General features: G+C 38.6%; 1 protein-coding gene across 5 annotated transcripts in view; it reads left to right on the forward strand.

Moving 5' to 3' along the window:
• The window catches only part of camk2d1 (calcium/calmodulin-dependent protein kinase (CaM kinase) II delta 1), a 174,084-nt gene that overhangs the window by 78,536 nt on the left and 76,259 nt on the right, over positions 1 to 19,289 (forward strand). For all 5 annotated transcript variants that reach the window (XM_056462189.1, XM_056462190.1, XM_056462188.1 and 2 more), the window contains exons 4-5: positions 4,208 to 4,262; positions 7,932 to 7,997. In XM_056462189.1, the coding sequence (XP_056318164.1) occupies positions 4,208 to 4,262; positions 7,932 to 7,997 (121 nt within the window). The remainder of the gene's footprint in view (positions 1 to 4,207; positions 4,263 to 7,931; positions 7,998 to 19,289) is intronic.

A 19,289-nucleotide genomic window follows, 5' to 3' on the forward strand; every position in this document is an offset into this window, starting at 1 on the left:
TACATAACCCACGTTCCCCGAATAGGGAACGGAGACGTGTGTCTCCACTGCCACAGCACCTGAGTCTCCAGCTGGGAGCTGAGCGATCGGCTCTTCAGCAGGCAAATTCTGATGAGCTGGCTCCAGCAGCCGACTGATATAGCCCTAATTGGCTCATCAGTTTCAGCTGTGGAGCTAAGCTCCGCCAATTCAATTGGCATTTCATTGGCCCGTTTTCTTATCTTCAGAAGTGATTGGTCGTCTAAAGCACTCCCAAAAGTCTGTTTAATACAGACACACGTCTCCGTTCCCTATTCGGGGAACGTGGGTTACGTACGTAACCAGGACGTTTCTTATTGTTTTGCTGACCCCAATAATGATGCATGATTTGATTTGTATTATCATATCCAAATACTTTTATGTAATATTAATATAATTTTAATATAATATTAAGCTAAATAATATTTAAAAACCTATCCGTTGTTTATTGTTTTTAGAAAATATCTAAAAAAAAATTTCAGATAGGCCTTTGTGAAAGTTCAAAATGGCTGTTTATATTATACTGCATATACCTAAATTGTTATAGCTTTTGTTTGTTTTATATTGGTTTATTTATTTAATGTTTTTTTATTATATCTGATATTTGCAATTCTTTAAATGATTTCAATATAGCTTAGGCTACTTTATCTAGATCTTGTGCTGTACTTACAAAAGTGGATACATAATTTGTAAAGTTTTATGTCTTTTTGTTGTAATCTTTTGTGAATACAAATATGTATTCATTACCTCCAAAATAAAAAAAAGAAAAAGAAATAAACACAGCTGCTCGCGGCATCGACAGAGCTGTGAAGCGAGCACTCTTTTGTCTCACACACATGCATCTAAACGCGTATGTTTCATGCACAAACACACCTGTGACAAAACCTTTTGACAACTGTTACTGGCTGCTGTGTGTTTAATGTGGTTTAAAGGTTATTATGCGTTTTTGAAACATCAAGGAGGACGCAGCAAAGAAATATCATTTATTAAATTAAAACTACTTTATTATTTTATGCAACACCATGCAACACCTTTAAATTTAAAAGGGAAACATAAGGGCAATCTTAAGCAAAAAAAGACCCTTAGCTTATAAGGTGTTTTGTGGAATATCTTAAACTGACCAGTGTTTTTTCTTTCACTTATATTTATTTATTACAAAGATGAAACTTGCGACTTTAGTTGGCTAACAATGGTTTTCAGAAATGCACTTTGGGGGCGTTCGCTCACACTGGCTCAACAAGGAAAAAGGGGATGTTCCCTGCGCCGTCTGGTGAGTATTGCGTAAAGCACAATTTTTTTTTTTAAAGAAGAGGTGGCCACTTTGCCACTATGCATGACAAATTGCAGCACTACGTGTGAAGAAACGCTCATTCTCAGGCCCTGTTTACACTAATACATTTTAGTTTTAAAATGCCTACCTTTTGCTACGATTACGCCTTCCGTTCACACTACCCAGGAGTTTTGGAGAGTTTAAAACTGAGCTTTTTGAAAATGCTGAAAAAGCCGTTTTCATTTTAAGACATCTGAAAATGCGGCATGGCTGATTGGAGCCTTTTCCTCAATATTACTGTAAGTGCACTAAGTTCAGTCTTGTTCAGACTTCACAAGTTTCATATGTAAAACAAACTCCCGAGGACATGTCGGGTAAATCTTCTAAGGGAACAGTGTAGGCTACTTTATAACCTCATTCACATCACCCTGGCTACGTTGTTTCACTATCTTAACAATAAAATGAAGACATGATATAAAGAACCGCCTATTTTCATTTTGATTTTAGCAACTTAACAGACAAAAATGTTGAGGCATTGTGCAGCTACATATTTATATGACTGACATCTTCACTGATTGCATATTTATAACAAAACGGAGCCTATAACATCACTACCTCCTTTATCTTTTTCTGAATATTAGTTTTAATAATCAATAATAGCCACTATAAAAGTATAACATACAATAAATTTATACATTATAGGAAATAATGTCAGGCTATCAGTCAGTATGCAAAATCAGCGTATGTGGTTACATACATTAATATATTAACTTTTCTTTGTGCTCAGCCACAACATGTTACCTGAGAACAAGTAATAGATTCAAAAGACCAAAGAGCGCTCTCTAACTGCATGGAGCTCAGACACGCTCATACACTGTAAAAAATGCAGGGTTACACTCATTCATGTTCACCCAACACAAATTGATTGAGTTAACTTTTTATGTGGGTTGAACGTAAAAAAATTAAGTTGTCCCAATGAAATCTCAAGAATTGTGTTGTTTCAGCTCATTTTAATTAAGTAGTTTGAACAAGTAAAACAAACAAAACATTTTTTTGATTGTACGCTGCAGTGCATGCCATAGTGTGTGTGTGTGTGTGGTTACGTGATGTGCGTTTTCATCGGTATAGTGTGGACGGAGATCTGTTCAGAACTGCTAGATGAAACGCAAGTGTGGAAATGGATCGATTTCATTTTACAACGCCATTTTTAAACTAAAATGTACACTGGTTGTGGATTAAAAGATTCTCCACAAAAATGTGAAAAGCAATTTGAGTTTCCAGAAAAGCACTATTTAAATGCAAGGAATTATTATTATTATCTGTCCAGCCATCACTACCTGTGGCACAAGATACACGGGGTTAAAATTCCTATTCTCTTTATAGCACTATTAAATACTGGGTCATATGTTCTTTTTATTAAAAAGGTTAAAAGTAGGACGTTGACTTTAGTGAAGTGCTTTCCTTTTATATAAAATAATATAAACGTAATAAAAATATGACTCTATTATATAACATACAGTTGAAGTCAGAATTATTAGCCCCCCTTTGAATGTTTTTTCTTTTTAAAATATTTCCCAAATGATGTTTAACAGTGCAAGGAAATTTTCACAGTATGTCCGATAATATTTTTTCTCCTGGAGAAAGTCTTATTTGTTTTATTTCGGCTAGAATAAAAGCAGTTTTTAATTTTTAAACAAACATTGTAAGGTCAAAATGAACCATCATTGTACAATAACTTGTCTAGTTACCCTAACCTGTCTAGTTAACCTAATTAACTTAGTTAAGCCTTCAAATGTCAGTTTAAGCTCTGTGGAAGTGTCTAATCAAAATATCTTGTCAAATATTATTTAATGTCATCATGGCAAAGATAAAATAAATCATTATTAGAGATGAGTTATTAGAGATGAGTTATTAGAGATGAGTTATTCAAACTATTATGTTTAAAAATGTGTTGAAAAAATCTTCTCTCCGTTAAACAGAAATTGGGGAAAAAATAAACAGGGGGGGCCTAATAATTCAGGGGGTGGAGGGGGGGGGGGGCTAATAATTCTGACTTTAACCGTATATTCAAAAAGGCGGCAACACCAAAGCTCCAAAAATGCTAATTTATAAAATTAAAAAGGCTGATACAAGACACTGTCTGATGAAGATCCGGTGTGCTCAAAACATTACATGCCTTGTATCAGCCTCTTTAATTTAAAAAAATTGCCATTTTTGGAGCTTTGGTGTTGTCAACTTTTGGAATATATATTTTTGCACTTTTTGCTGTTTGGCTGAGCACCATTTTAAAGTGATGTTCATGCCTTTTTGCATTTTTCTATTATATAATATAAAATAAACCTAACCCTAACACTCATTCACACTCATACACTACGGACAATTTAGCCTACCAATTCACCTGTACCGCATGTCTTTGGACTGTGAGGGAAACCGGAGTACCCGGAGGAAACCCACCCGAACGCAGGGAGAACATGCAATCCCCACACAGAAACACCAACTGACCCAGCCAAGGCTCAAACCAGCAACCTTCTTGCTGTGAGGCGACAACACTACCTACTGCACCACTGTGTCGCCCAGATACATTTAATATAAATATAAAATCCTATATTACGTATGTACATTTTCACTTAAATAACTTAAAAATGACATACCATAGGTTTGTAGGAGTGTAGGAGTGTATAAAGCAGAGATAGAAGTATTTTAACAGAAATGGCCTGTTTAGGATCTGTCCATTATTCATCTGACAATGAAAGGAAGCAGAGGCAGAAATAATTCCAATTTGTGGAGTAAATGAGTCTGTGAATATCTCACTCCCACGATCTAATGAGAATAAAAGTGAGCTGTACGATGCAATCTAATCAGTCTCTCTCTCTCTCTCTCTCTCTCTCTCTCTCTCTCTCTTTCTGTTTGTGTCGACAGTGAGGCTCCATGACAGCATATCAGAGGAGGGTGTTCACTACCTCGTCTTTGATTTGTGAGTATTTTTCTCTGTGTGTGTCTCCATCTGTATGAGGTCATGTCTCCAGTTCTCCTGTTAAATAATTGTGACTGTTAATTAGAGCTCCTCTATTCACTCAAGGCAAAATGAGACCCAGATCAGAGTTGGATCACAATTCAAACATATATTACATGTATTATTAAATATATTTTTTATCAATTAATTTCTTTAGTATATATTTAAGCAATATTACACTCACAGCATGTGATATTTTACACGGGGTATAAATAAATAGAAAACAACCACAGAGTGTCATTATTTTTTCTGCAGGAGATTCAGATCTCATCCTCATTGGAAATCTCACTTTCAGAACTAGAAACAGGAATTCTGCATAGCTTCAGTGAATTAGGTAGAGTATATGAGAGAGATCCTTTCAGCAGTTTGGGGTAAACAACAATAGAATGAAAAAAGGGATAATTAACTCAGTCAAAAGTACAAATGCAGCATTCTGATATAACATGCTGATATACTTCAAAGGAAATCAAAGAACAAACTTATTGTGGGAGTGCATGCACTGTATCATTTTTTAAAAACTCTCTAGATTGTTTTCAATATGTGTACGCACATCTGGGCAATTTGCCATCTGTCTGAGGTGAATAGAAAACTGTAAAGTCAATGTGGTGCTGCACTTCTTGTCCAGTGTGCAACAGGCTAAAGAAGGCTGTTTGCCAGATGTTTACAAAACGTTTCTTCTTTCACAGTCACCATCGTTGTTGTGTTTTGGGGATACATGCGAGCAGGAAGACATATTAACAACCTGTAGTATGTGGGTGTTAAAATGTTCGAGAACAGTATAGTGTCACTGAGATCTTTCAAACTTGCCCTCAAACATGAAGAACAAAAAATAAATTAATTTGATGTTTATTTGAACCTTTAAACTGTAAAGTTTATCAACTCTGTCAAATGCATTTGCAATTAAACTTATAATTGGACATTAAATTGACCAAAAACCAGAGCCTTTACACAACCTGACAAAAGTCTTGACTTCTAGTTGATCATTTGGTATCAGCAGTGGCTTATATGAAAGGCAAAGGCCTCTAGATTACGCTTATTTGACCAAAATAAATATGATCATGCCTTGATTTTTAATTATTTAATTCGGACAGCAAGGTCTGACTTTGCTGAGACAAAATTCTTGTCACTTAACAGAAATAATGTCCAGTATAGTATATAGAGTCATGGTGCTGTGGAAAAAGAATTAATATTGTGTATGACTGCCATGAGCTTGGACGACAGCATCCATACATCTCTGCAATGACTCAAATAACTTATTAATAAAGTCATCTGGAATGGCAAAGAAAGCATTCTTGTAGGACTGCCAGAGCTCATCAAGATTCTTTGGATTCATTTTCAATGCCTCCTCCTTCATCTTACCCCAGACATGCTCAATAATGTTCATATCTGGTCACTGGGCTGGCCAATTCTGGAGCACCTTGACCTTCTTTGCTTTCAGGAGCTTTGATGTGGACGCTGAAGTACGAGATGGAGTGCTTTCCTGCTGATGAAGTTGCCCTCTCCTGTGGTTTGTAATGTAATGGGCAGCACAAATGTCTTGATACCTCAGGTTGTTGATGTTGCCATCCACTCTGCAGAACTCTTGCAGAACTCCAAACCTTGATTTTTCCTTCACCAAACTTGACTGATTTTTGTGAGAATCTTGGGTCCATGTTGGTTCAAATAGGTCTTCTGCAGTATTTGTGATGATTGGGATGCAGTTCAACACATGATTAATCTGAAAAATCTTCTGCCACTTTTCCAAATTATCAACTGGAAGTGAAGTTATTATTTGTTGCTCCTACAACTAGGATAGACAAAGTCATTTGTCAGGTAGTGTAGATACAAACAAACAAACAAACAAACAAACAAACAAACAAGTCTTGTTTAACTACATAGAGTCAGCGAGAGATTCCAGAAGAACTGTCCAAGGGAAAGCTGCTCACAGCAGTACATGCCAGTTTATTATTTTGTCTTTCTTTTAACATTCATTTTCAACATTTTTGTGTTCATAAGGTTTACATGATTATTCCTATCAACCTGTTAAAACATAAACTGCTAGATTAGATTTAGTAGATATGTAATTAGAAGTATAATTAAACTTTTTAGGACTAGGAACTGGGCAGGACAACTCTTCTCTACTGTTTGTGGCTTATTTGCATCATGATGGTCATATACGTAAATGGATTTGCTTGCCTGTTATGTAACCATGTGGCATCATTAGAGCTAATGATGGTAGATGGTCATACCTTTTCAAATGACCACGTTGAAGAGTGGGCAACAGGCAGTGTGGGTGAAAGTATTTGTTGGCTTCATTAATAAATGATTCATTCGACCCAAGCTGCCTTTTTTGCCATGGTTTAATATTTCTACTTTCAGGTGCAGAGGCAGAACTTCTGGGAAACTGTGCAGTTTATAACTCTTTCAGTGTATTTTATATTGTTATGTTATACTTGTTAAACTGACAGCTGATATCAACAGACGACAAGATGATTTCCTAGAGATGATTTCCTAATTTTCCTCTCCTAGAGGGCCGCAGCTCTGCATAGTTTAGCTCCAACCACATCCAACTCACACCTGCTTAATAGTCTATAGCAAGGTTATTATAGTTAACTTAAAATAATTTTCGTTAACTGAAATAAAAATAAAAACGAGAGTTTTTAAAAAATGAACTGAAACTGTATTGTGTACAAACACAGCTAGCTGAAACTAAGTACAATTATATTTTGATGTGCATATCAAAATGTGCATAAAATAGGTGGATGGAAACGTAGCTAGTGTTTTTTTTTTTACGGTATTTGTGGGCGGGGCCGGGGGGGGGTTAATTTTCCCAGGTCTGCACGTGCAACAAATGGTCGGGGCTTGAGTTCCATATCGACATCACGCCGACACGGCTAAAGACTCGTTACAGCTGCGATTCATTTGAACAACTATGAGTCGACTCTTTTGTAGATGAATTAATAGTTTTAAACATGGTGCACTTTCAGATTAAAGCCTTAGCTGGATGTTTTCATTCACTTAGAGCTGTGTTACACACTGCATGGAAGGTCATTTTCAAAAACCCAAAATAGGGGCTCTTGAATATACATCTGATATTGTTTATCATTATCCTTTTTTAAATTTAAACCTTTTTTTGTTTGCATTTAAATAAATGGACGCTACAAAGTAGTTTTCAAAATGAAGTCTTTAGCAAAGCACAAGTTCAGTAATAACTTTGGGAAGTAGTTTTTTCTGTTTTTGGTGAATTTTTCTTACAAATCATGTCAACATGAGGTAAATTGTTTAACATACTAGACATTTGAAAACTTTTTAAATAGATGGATAATTCATAAGTATATTAGTTTGAAGATTCTTAAATGGTGTAATGAATTTTGCTGCTGTGTTGCCAAGACAACCTTTTAATTCAGATGAAAATGCCTGATGTGTTAATTTAAGTACTGTTCAGAGTACTTACATCAGAGTGAGCAGAGTAATGCACACTTTCTAATGGAATTCATCACATTTATTTGTCACATTCTTCATCATGTACTAAAAACTTTTCTCGTTTCTTTCCGGTCTTATCAAGATGCAAATGTAAATCTCTTACACGCTGAGCTTCCTGTTTATTACAGTTGCTGAAATTACACTTTTTGATGTGTTGAACTTTTTCAGAGTCACAGGAGGGGAGCTATTTGAAGATATTGTTGCCAGGGAATACTACAGTGAGGCTGATGCCAGGTTAGTGCTTGTGTTCAAATACATTTTAACCCCACTCACAGTATTAGAAGGCATTCATTAAACACTGTGTGCAACACCGTTAACTGAAGGCTAATTTAAATAATTATGAAGCTTTAAAAATGGCAAATATACATAATTGTGAAGTATATTATTCACCTATTAAACAATAATGCACTCACAGTGGAATTTTATGGGGCAATCTCTATTATTCAGTATATTTGCTTTTTCACCTGTCATTCCTCCCACCAAACAGGATATCCATCATCAAAATATTATCTAACCCCATCCCCTCATCCTCCCTCACTCACTCACTCACTCACTCACTCACTCACTCACTTTCCTTTGGCTTATTTCCTGTTTTATCAGGAGTAACCAGAGCGGAATGAACTGCCAATTACTCTAGCATTTATTTTAGACACCAGATGCCCCTCCATTCACACAACCCAGCTAAATTCGCAGTGCTAGCAAACACCTACACAATCCTTTTCCATAGATGCTTAGCATTTAGCTTCTACTGATTTATGTATTTTGTTTTCCCAATTCTGGACTTAGGGGGCTTTCACTTTATGTGCACACTTGTACCCTTTTTCGACCAAGGCAGTTCCAGTGCAGTTTTAGATCCAGAACCTACCCTGCAGGCACAGGACGTCAACATGACGTCATATTGATGTTGTACTCCAACGTCGTGGAGACTCTGTATTTTATTTGGAAATGAAAATTGGGACATAAGAACCCAACATCAGGCTGACATCATCGTCAAACCTTAAACCTAAATTCAACCTAAAATCAACCAAATATCAATGTCTTATTATGTTACACCTTTACACGTTGTGTGGACGTTACCACTATCTATCAAACATTGGATTTTGGTCACTTTCCAACACAACCTAAAATCAACCAAATGTCAACGTAATTTTACGTCATAATTGGACATCAAAATAGCGTTGTCCTTAGACGCTGGCTAGACATTGAATTTTGGTCACCTGACATCATTTTCTAAATCTAACCTAATAATAATGTCCTAAAATGTTGTGTGCCTGCTGGGTAGTTCCAAATTTGTTTATTGTTTTTCGACACCCAAAGCACCGGTCTAAACCAGATAAGAAATTCTTAAGTAGCACCAAAACATTGCTGGGCTAGAAGTAATAAGCGCTTGCATCAGGGGCTGAGAATGTGGTTACCGTAACCAATGCCAATGAGATGAACATACAGGCTGCGTCCAAATTGCATACTTCCATACTGAGCTGCGTTTCTGAAAACCACGGTTAACCAAGGTCGCAAGTTCCGTCATTACAAACATAGTTTGTTGATTTGGCATTTCCCAAATCCATCGTTCCAATGAACATTCGGTTAATAATAACAACAATAATTATACATGTATAATAATAATAATAATTATTATTATTATTAAGTAGGATTTCTTTTCTTTTCTGAATAAATAGCCTACTGTAAATTGAAACCATTAGCCTAACGATTTATATGATTTATATATGGGATTAGAGTGTTAGCTAAGTGGTTTTAGAATAAAAATGGAATATTCTCAATAATATTTGTAAAGCAAACATAGGCCCTACAACATGTGCCATTTACATATATTTCAATTAATATGGAAAATGAAGGCACGTTTTTACCAAAACTAATTTTTAATTTTTTTTTAAATGCGTGTGCGTGTAAAACAATACAATTTGCACAAAAAAGTATGTGTTTTTTCTCTAAAGAAGTTGTTACTCCACCCCGTTTAGAGAATCATTATGGACGTTTTACATTATAACTAACATGATTCAAACAATAGATCTGCGACAAAGCAGCTACGGTTTTAACAAACACTTGTCACTACATCATTCTTTTCCCAAACGATGCATCATACTATGATAGTACCCCTGTATAGTACGTTAAAAACAGTAAGCGAGCCGAGTAGTATGTCTGAACTCATAGTATTCGAAAAACAGTATGTGATAAGTACCCAAGATGACCTACTACAGTACTTCCGGCGAGATTCTGAAGTGTGCATACGGTGGACGCTACGATATCCCAAGATGTCACGCAAGATTATTCATGAATGGAAGTGAAGTGACGCAACTGATGTTGGTTAGTCATGTGATCATGACAAATGGCGGATGCAGTACGTCGGAGCTCCATTCATACTACTTACATTCATACTATTTAGAACGTTCTTTCCTAACGGTTGTGTAGTATATTCAAATTCAAATGTTGTACATACTCAAGTAGTAGCTGATTTCAGATGCAGCCAAATCATTTTGAAGACCACATTTGAAAAAGCAGCAGAACATAATACTAAATGCATTATTGTTTTTAATCTCTGTCTATACAAATTATGGTGGCCTTCATGAACACATTATTATCATTGTAATATCCGTCTCGGTTTGCAAAGTTATTAACATTAAAAGCAATGCATTGTTGATGCCATGTTGTTTTTTGTCACTTCAGCAATAATTTTGCCATGAAAGATGAGATGTATGGTCCTATGATGGCTTTCTTATCTATGGAAAACCAAAGCAGTTCTGGTTCCTCAGATTCGTCAGGTTCCTTCGATGTCCCAGTTTTGTTTATTTTAATTAAATTGAGTTCTGTTTTCTGAACTCAGGTGTACACTATTAAAAGATTCAAGAGAATATCAAATGCGATGCCTTCAGCTCATCTACTTTGAGGTCATTAATTAGCAATAGCGATTCAGGCCTTCCACTTTATGAAGCAAACATTCTTTCATTTATTTTCCTTCGGCTTAGCCCCTTTATTTATCAGGGATCGCCACAGCGAAATGAACTAGGCGAACACAGGGAGAACATGCAAACTCAGAAAGGCCAACTGGCCCAGCCGAGGCTCGAACCAGCTGTAAGGTGACAGTGCTAACCACTGAGCCACCATGCCGCCTAAGAAAGCATACAGGACCAAAAAATACTGTCCAAACATAGTCACATACTGCTCGAGTATTAAACATTTGAATGTTCTTCTTAACTGTTAAAAATGTATGTACAGTAGTATGAATTTGGGAAGTATGATTGGATTTCTTTCCCAGTGATGAGTTGTAGCTGGAAGGGCATCCGCTGCGTAAAACATATGCTGGATAAGTTGGCGGTTCATTCTGCTGTGGCAACCCCAGATTAATAAAGGGACTACGATGAAAAGTAGATGAATAAATGAATGAATGAATGATTGGATTTTGGACATACTACAGTAAATCGGCCATGTCACATGACATGTGTCATTATATATATTGATATACAGTTGAAGTCAGAATTATTAGCCCCCCTGTTTTTTTTTTCCCGAATTTATGTTTAACGGAGAGAAGATTTTTCAACTTATTTCTAAACATAATAGTTTTAATAACTCATTTCTAATAACTGATTTATTTTATCTTTGGCATTATGACAGTAAATAATATTTTATTAGATATTTTTCAAGACACTTCTATACAGCTTAAAGTGACATTTAAAGGCTTAACTAGGTTAATTAGGTTATGTGATTATGTTAGGTATGTGATTTGGGATGCACCAATACAGAATGGGAAGCAATCAAACTTCAGTTAGGACCCGAAATCCATTGTCTACTGTCTTTGGACCTTTACAAGATATCCATCAGTCAATCCAAGCATCCTGCTGAAAAAAAAAAAAATTCTCCAGAGACCTGCAGTTCAAAATATATGCACTTCAGGCATTATATTTCTTTAAATTGTTTTGAAAATGGTTCCCCATAGACCACTGTAAGTGCATTGCATATAAGCCAGAAAATTCCACACACACAATTCTTAAATTCACACTATACAGAAGAAGCATTGTTTATTTTTAGTGTCAATGTGAGGGTGCTGTGGTGATTTTGGTTTACCTTATTAGTAAGAAAACACCAATTTAAATCTGGCTTCTCTCTAAAGAGATTATTCACCAATTCAAATTCTGTTAATAATTACTTAGTCACACAATATTCTAAACCTGTAAGACTTTTGTTCATCTTCAAACACAGTTAGAGATTTTTATGATGAATTCTGAGAGGTTTCTGTTTCTCTATTGATAACGATCATGTCAAAGGTCTTGAAAAGTAATAAAATAATTATTGAACTAGTCTATGTGACTCCAGTGAAATTTCACTTTCAATTTGCAGTCATGTGTACCCTGTGTGTGAGGTGCGGCAGTACTGCGCACACATTTAAGAGACACAGATAAGATACTGATGGCCAGGATCTGCTAAATCCTCTCCCACGATCCTTCTTGTAGAAAAGGTTAAATTGTTGTCTTGTTGGTATAAAATGCTGAATCCTGCTTCACTCTACTGCTTGTGTGCTTTTTAGAGCAGAGAAGATAGATTTAGTTTATAATTTTACAATTTGTTTTCTAAATGAACTAAATACATTGTGTTTCTATAAAAATGCAAAATGACAGGGCGTGCAGCAGAGGAGCAAGTAATATAATCAGTGTATGGATGAACACTGTTGTTCTGCTCTAAGCAGCATTGAAATGTTCATATCACAATACAGAGTATTTTTGCCAAATCAAAGAATGTTACGGTTACTAAAGTAACCCTTCGTTCCCCGAGGGGGGAACGGAAATGCTACGTGGAAACTTCCACTTTGGGGATTTCGTCAGAAACCAATCATCTGAAAGAGTATAAAAACGGCCCAATGAAATGCCAATGAGTTAGCAGCGTCAGCGTGCACAGCTGCAGCGTGCACAGCAATGACAACCAGTCATGCTATAAAGACGCAGCCAGTGCCATGCTCGACATGATGAGTGGAGATGGCGGCCACGTAAACCTTCAGTGTGGAGTGCGACAGCCTGCGCTTCAACCTGTTCTGAAGAAAAGAAAGCACAACACTTATCTGGCAAGATCGGGTGTCTTCTCGGTGAGAGCCCTTCGGCCGCACGGTTGAGCCCATCATGGATGGGAATAGCAAGCAGCGACTTCAGCCGCGTATGACTCCTGAGGAGCAGACAGCGAGCGAGCTGAGACATGCGGCGGGAGCGTATACCTCCCATACGGTTGGTATACACTACCGCAGCTGTGCTGTCCGTCCTGACCAGCATGTGTTGCCCCCTCAGCACCGGTAAAAAGCGGCGAATAGCGAGAAACACTGCCAACAGCTCTAGGCAGTTGGTCCGCAGCAGCATGCCTGCAACTCACGGCTCCCCAACCTGTACTGGAGGCATCTGTCGAAATGACAACATGCCTGGATGTCTGACCTAGGGGCATTCCGGCCCGAAGGAAGGTGGTGTCCCTCCAGGGGGTGAGGGTGCGGCGACACAGCGCAGTGACAGTCACTCGGTGTGTGCCTGCATGCCATGCGTGTCTGGGGACCCGATCGTAAAGCCAACACTGTAGTGGACTCATATCGAGCAATCTGAGCGGCGTGGCCGCGGCTGCAGATGCCATATGCCCCAGGAGCCTTTGAAAAGATTTCAGGGGGACCATTTTTCTTGTCAAACTCTCTCAGACAGTTCAGCATTAGCTCGGCACGTTCTCGTGAGAGGCACACCTTTATGGTGATCAAGTCCAGGTTCAACCCGAGAAAGGAGATGCTCTGCACGGGGGCGAGCTTGCTCTTTTCTCGGTTGACCTGAAACCCCAACAGGCGGAGGTGCCGGAGCACCTTGTCTCTGTGCATAATCAATTGCTCCCGAGAGTGGGCTAAAATTAGCCAGTCATCAAGATAATTGAGCATGCGGATGCCCGCGAGCCGAACGGCCGTGAGGGCACCCTCCGCGAGCTTGGTGAAAACCCGTGGAGACAGAGAAAGCCTGAAGGGGAGGACCCGTACTGCCATGCTCGACCCTCGAACGCAAACTGCAGTTTTGTGGCATGGAAGTATGGAGACATGGAAATACATGTCCTTCAGGTCTATTGCTGCAAACCAATCCCGAGGACGAACGCATCGGGTGATGCGCATCTGCATAAGCATTCTGAAGCGCAGCCTGTGAAGGCCGCGGTTCAAAACGCGCAGATCTAGGATTGGCCATAGCCCTCCGCTCTTTTTTGGGCATGATGAAGTACGGGCTATAAAACCCACGCTCCATCTCGGCTGGAGGGACCGGCTCGATTGCATCCTTCGCCAGGAGGACAGCAAGCTCCTCTTGCAAGACAGGGCCGGACGCAGCGCTGACCATGGTGAAATACATGCCCGTGAACCTGGGAGGGTGTTTCGCGAACTGTATCGCATAGCCAAGTCTGATCACGATGGGCTTTTTTTTTTTACGCCATTAAATGAAGTTCCCCGCCCTCCAGCGGGGAAAGAGCAAATTCCCTCCTCCTCAGATGGCCCGTCTCAGGGATGCTTCGTGGTTCGTTTACTGAACTTAGCGGCGCCCTGGGGTGGGAGATGCTGGTTGCCTGCGAGATGCTCGGCGCAGGTGCTTGGCCGTAGGCGCAGGCGGGGACAGCAGAGCAAAAGCTGCAGGCGAGTGTCCTCGGCAAAAAAGCAGTGGATGTGGATGGTTCGGCGGGGGAGGAGCGGTCATACAATCCCGCCGATAGAGATAGAGATATTCTTGGGCAAATTCACTGACGGTGTCGCCGAACAGGCCAGCCTGCAATATGGGTGAGTTAAGAAAGCGAACTTTGTCAACAACACGCATAATCACCTGGGGTGGCGTTCCTGGACCACGAATGCGACCATCCTCCTTCCCAGGGCACACACAGCCGACTTTTTTTTTAAGAGCATAGTCGGTTGCGGTGCGGAGCTCATGCTCAGGGAGGGAGCGAGCAGGCTCGCATCCTCATCAGACAATGACAGCCCATCTTCCGATGCAGCGATGGACATCTGATCCTTGGTGTCATCATGTGAGAGAGCGACCATCCAAGGACGGAGCGCTTCTCTTCACCTGAAGCTTGGATGGAGCGTGTGGAGGAGCGAGAGGTCCGCAGCCCGAGGGCGGGGGATTTACTCCCACTGTAACCCTCATATCTGCCCGAGTGCCAACCGCAGTGCGGGTGACAACTGGGGTGGGTCGCTCTTTTGCAAGAGCGAGCCGCGATCTTAACTGCGCAACAGACATGGCATCACAGTGATGGCATGCACTGCCCGTGAGCACCGCATTAACATGCTGAACCCCCAGACATGAAACGCTGTGCTCGTGCCCATCATCTGGGGACAGGAAACCACCGCATCCAGAAACGCACGGACGGAGTGACGTCTTAAGAAAAACTCGCTGCACGACCGTGTTGCTCTTTTAGTAAAGCTTTTTTCCTATATACAAACTGCTCATGGAGGACCGGACCCAAAGGACGCCAGGCAAGGGAGAAAAACCCAGCTTGACCATCTCCCACTGCGTATATGCGCTCTGGGCCGGGAGAAGCTGCTTCTCGATCTCTCTCTGTAGACACAGGTTAGAGATACCCTCAAAGACTCTCTCAGAAGCTTCGTGAAAGGCTCTGAAAGCGAAAGGATGTCGAGCATGGCACTGGCTGCGTCTTTATAGCATGACTGATTGTCATTGATGCCACCTGTGCACGCTGACACCGCCAACTCATTGGCATTTCATTGGGCGTTTTTATACTCTTTCAGATGATTGGTTTCTGACGAAATCCCCATAGTGGAAGTTTCCACATAGCATTGGAGTTCCCCATCCGAAGGGGAACCAGAGCTACGTTTGGCTGCATTTTATCTTTAAAATGAACGATACAAGGCCGTATGACGCAGTTCCTTTTCGCGCTTACCAGCTGACCACTTACCTCCATTTGGACGGCTTTCCCGCTGTTATCAGTTTGTCCAGTTAGCTCGTCAGGTACTTGAGACTTGAGATGCCGAGAGGAGTTGACCACGTCGATGGGCTTTGAGTCTGGTAAAGAACTTCTACAGAAAGCAGGTAAGACAAAAACAGAAGTCAAAAAATAAAATAAACAAGTAAATAACAGGGTGAGAATGAGGTAAAATCTGAAAACGTGGTAAAAATCTGTTTATTTACTTTTCTTTTTCTGGATCGCTTTTTAAAACTGTTGATTGGGTTTAGGGAAGGGGTGGGTGGGTCAATTGGTGCTTTTGAAAACACTATTGATTGGGTTTTGTGAAGGAGGAGGGTGGGTCACCCGATCAATAAGTCAGGCAGTCGACAGCGGCCTCTGCCTCTGGTGGATTTACGCAAGAACAGCAGGCGCGAATGGCACGTGCGAGAAAATTTGAGATCTCAAAAAGCATTCAAACGTAGCTCCTGGGACTTATTTATTGATAGGTTGAACGTTTCTCTTATATTTAAGTTCTTTGATTTGTCTCTGGGACAAAAGCAGCTGCGTAAATGCTCAAGTTTTAATTAAAAGTGAAAACATCAACAAAAAGACTGACTCTCTTCATGTTTACAAATACAAGCGCAGTTGTTTAGAGGTCGTTTCTGGTTAATGATGCCAGAGTTAACCAGTATTTTGGAATGGATGTGTGAATGCTGCTTTCCCAGAAAAATTCTATAACATCACATTTTTGAATTCACTGAAAAAGTCGTTCTGTAACTTTTTTGCATATTTATTGGTGCTATTGCCATTTGAAAGGGGACCAGCATATCACAAGGGGGGTTTTGGGTGGAGCAAGTGGCACAGTATAGTGCTTCCAGACCTAAATAAGTTTTTGGTTTGTTTTCCACTGGAGTCACATGTACTACTTCATTTATGTTTTCACTGCTGTCAATCGAGTAACTGAAGCCTCTCAGATTTCATTATACAGTAAATGTCTTTTTTTGTGTTGTGAGGATGAATGGAAGTTTTACAGGTTTGAAAAAGTCTGTGAATTACAGTATGCCTAACTTTGGTGGTATCACAAAACTGAAAGAGCAATTTTGAAATATTGGCCATGTGTTTTATCTATTCTCTGCTCAACTGTAAGATGTAATGTCCTAAAGTGTAAGCATTATGCCTTCCAACTTATTTGTACTTGTATTTTCTATCTGTATAATTTGTTTTATGTTGCTCATTTGAGGGACTATATCAATTTGGATTTGTTAGGCCAGTGGTTCTCATCTCTGTTATTTGACACATATTATTCAGTTCATGGAGCTAAATCAAGTGTGTTAAATACGAATGACATACAAAATGTTCAAAGTTTTAAGAACCACTGGCTTAAGTCTGTCTTTTTGTGTGCTTCTGTGATTATTTTTATTATTTAAAAAAGTATAATTCACCCATAAAGGAAAATTCTGTCACTATTTTTACCCTTTACTTTAAAAACCAATGATTTTAAAAACTTTACTTTAAAATCAATGATTAAGTGGTTATTCACAGATATGCGAGTCCTTGATGTGAGACATTTCAATCTCGGTACTTAACAAAGACTGACAAAGAACACAAGCAATAATGGTTTTAACATTTTATTTGATACGTTGTAAAGTGAACCCTTGATTGTAGTAGTTAGCAGCAAAATCTCCACTCAAACTTTTCTCTAGTTGCTTATTAGATCTTTGCAGTTTTGGACCATTTCAGGCAGGACTTAAGGAAATGTGTACTCTTTTTTTTTATTATTTATTACTAGATTTATTTTGTGCTTTGGATTATTTTCTTGCTGTCTTAACCAACATTTCGAAAGCTTACAGTATAAGAGGTGCAGTTTTTACATTCTTTAAAATGTCTTGGTAGATTTTTGAATTTGTTGTTCCTTGAATGATTGTAAAAATTGATATGCTGAGGCAGCGAAGCAGGACTAAATCAAGATGTCCCCAGCTTTATGCTTCACGATTCTAATGATTTCTAATTTTTTCTCTAAAAAAAGTGTACATTTTGCCTCAAGTTTACAAACGTTTTTTTAAGCTGTGCACAGAACGTTATTTGGGACGTGGTCTTAATTAAGGAAACATGAGACATGCCTCATTATTTGGCAGTAGTGTTATTGTTTGCATTATTGTCACATGATCGCTTTAGAGCACACAAACATACACTGTAAAAAATGCCGGGTTCCACACAATTGATTTGTGTTGGGACAACATGAAGGAGTTAAGTTAACTTATTAGATTTTACAAATTTAAGTGAATTGAACATAAAACAATTAAGTTGTACTGTAGCCCAAACTCAAGAATTTTGTTGTTTCATCTCATTTTAATGAAGTAAACAAACAGCAAACATAATTTTTTGAGTGTAATTCGGGACTCACTGCTCTGCACTTTGTTAAGTGTCTGTTAATCGACACATTCGTGTTGTATCCAAAATCAACTCTGTACCCTTATTCACTATTCCTTACAATAGTCCACTTGAAGGAGTGAATAAAATAAGTAAGTGAATTTGAGCGTTCAGTGGACCGGAAGGAATATCATTTTGGTTGTGCTTTGCTGGTTGATAAATGATAGATATTTAACTCAGCTGTTTATTAGTAATAAAACAAAGTATACTGATTTCTGTCATGTATTAAAACATTACTTAATTAATTGTTCATTTATATAGAAATGTACACAGATAGGATTCAGATTATAGGTATGCTCTTGTTGAGTGAAATAAGGATTTTTTTAAATTATTTATTGCGATTTAATATCAAAAAGTTGCTGTGTAAGGTTTTTCACCTAAGATAAGTTTAAATATCCCAATCTTAATTTTATATACTGCAAAAAACATTCGAATCTGATAGTTTGGTCACCTGCTTCACATTTTGTCCCGCACGTCTCATATTGTGAAAATATCTGTTTGTGGTTTATTGTTGTATTAAGGAAATGTGCATGCATTCTTGCCTTTTATTGAGCCCTTTATTCTGTTATGGTGTAGTTTCATCTACTTGACAGACGGCTGTCTAAAATGTGGAGCAGGTGAATTCCTGAATTCAAATGACATGTAAAATAAAGACAATACATTGCAATGTGTTGTAATTGTGTTTTTTGGAAGGGTCAAAACATATACAATCTGACAGACAGAATAAAATGTTTTTTTTTAGACATTCATTTATTTAGTTTCAGGTTAAAATTTTAATGTTGGTAATGTCCCATTTTTTCACAATTAGTAATTGTCCCACTTTAGTTTATTTGGTGATGGTCAGACTCCGCGTTACAGATACTAATTCCCAATAGAGGGGGAGGAATTGTTTTTCTCCATGCTGATTCTACCCCAGACCACATCCCCAGCTATGACATGACACAGACCAAGTCTGCTGCAGTGTATTTTGGGATTGATTGAGTGCACTTCAAAATGTCCAATATTATTCCGGACACCATTTTAGGGCATGGGGGCAATTTTGGATACATCCCAATAGAACCACTGACTTAATTGACTCTTTTGACTTATAGAGAAGTCAGAGCATTGAGGTTCATTTAGTTTTTCCACCACGTATTTTAGTAATATCACTTTTTTCAAAAATCTTTTTCTTTAGAAAAACAACTATTTGTTTAA

Source organism: Danio aesculapii, chromosome 7 (assembly GCF_903798145.1).
Source record: "Danio aesculapii chromosome 7, fDanAes4.1, whole genome shotgun sequence".
In the NCBI taxonomy this organism is placed as follows: Eukaryota; Metazoa; Chordata; class Actinopteri; order Cypriniformes; family Danionidae; genus Danio; species Danio aesculapii.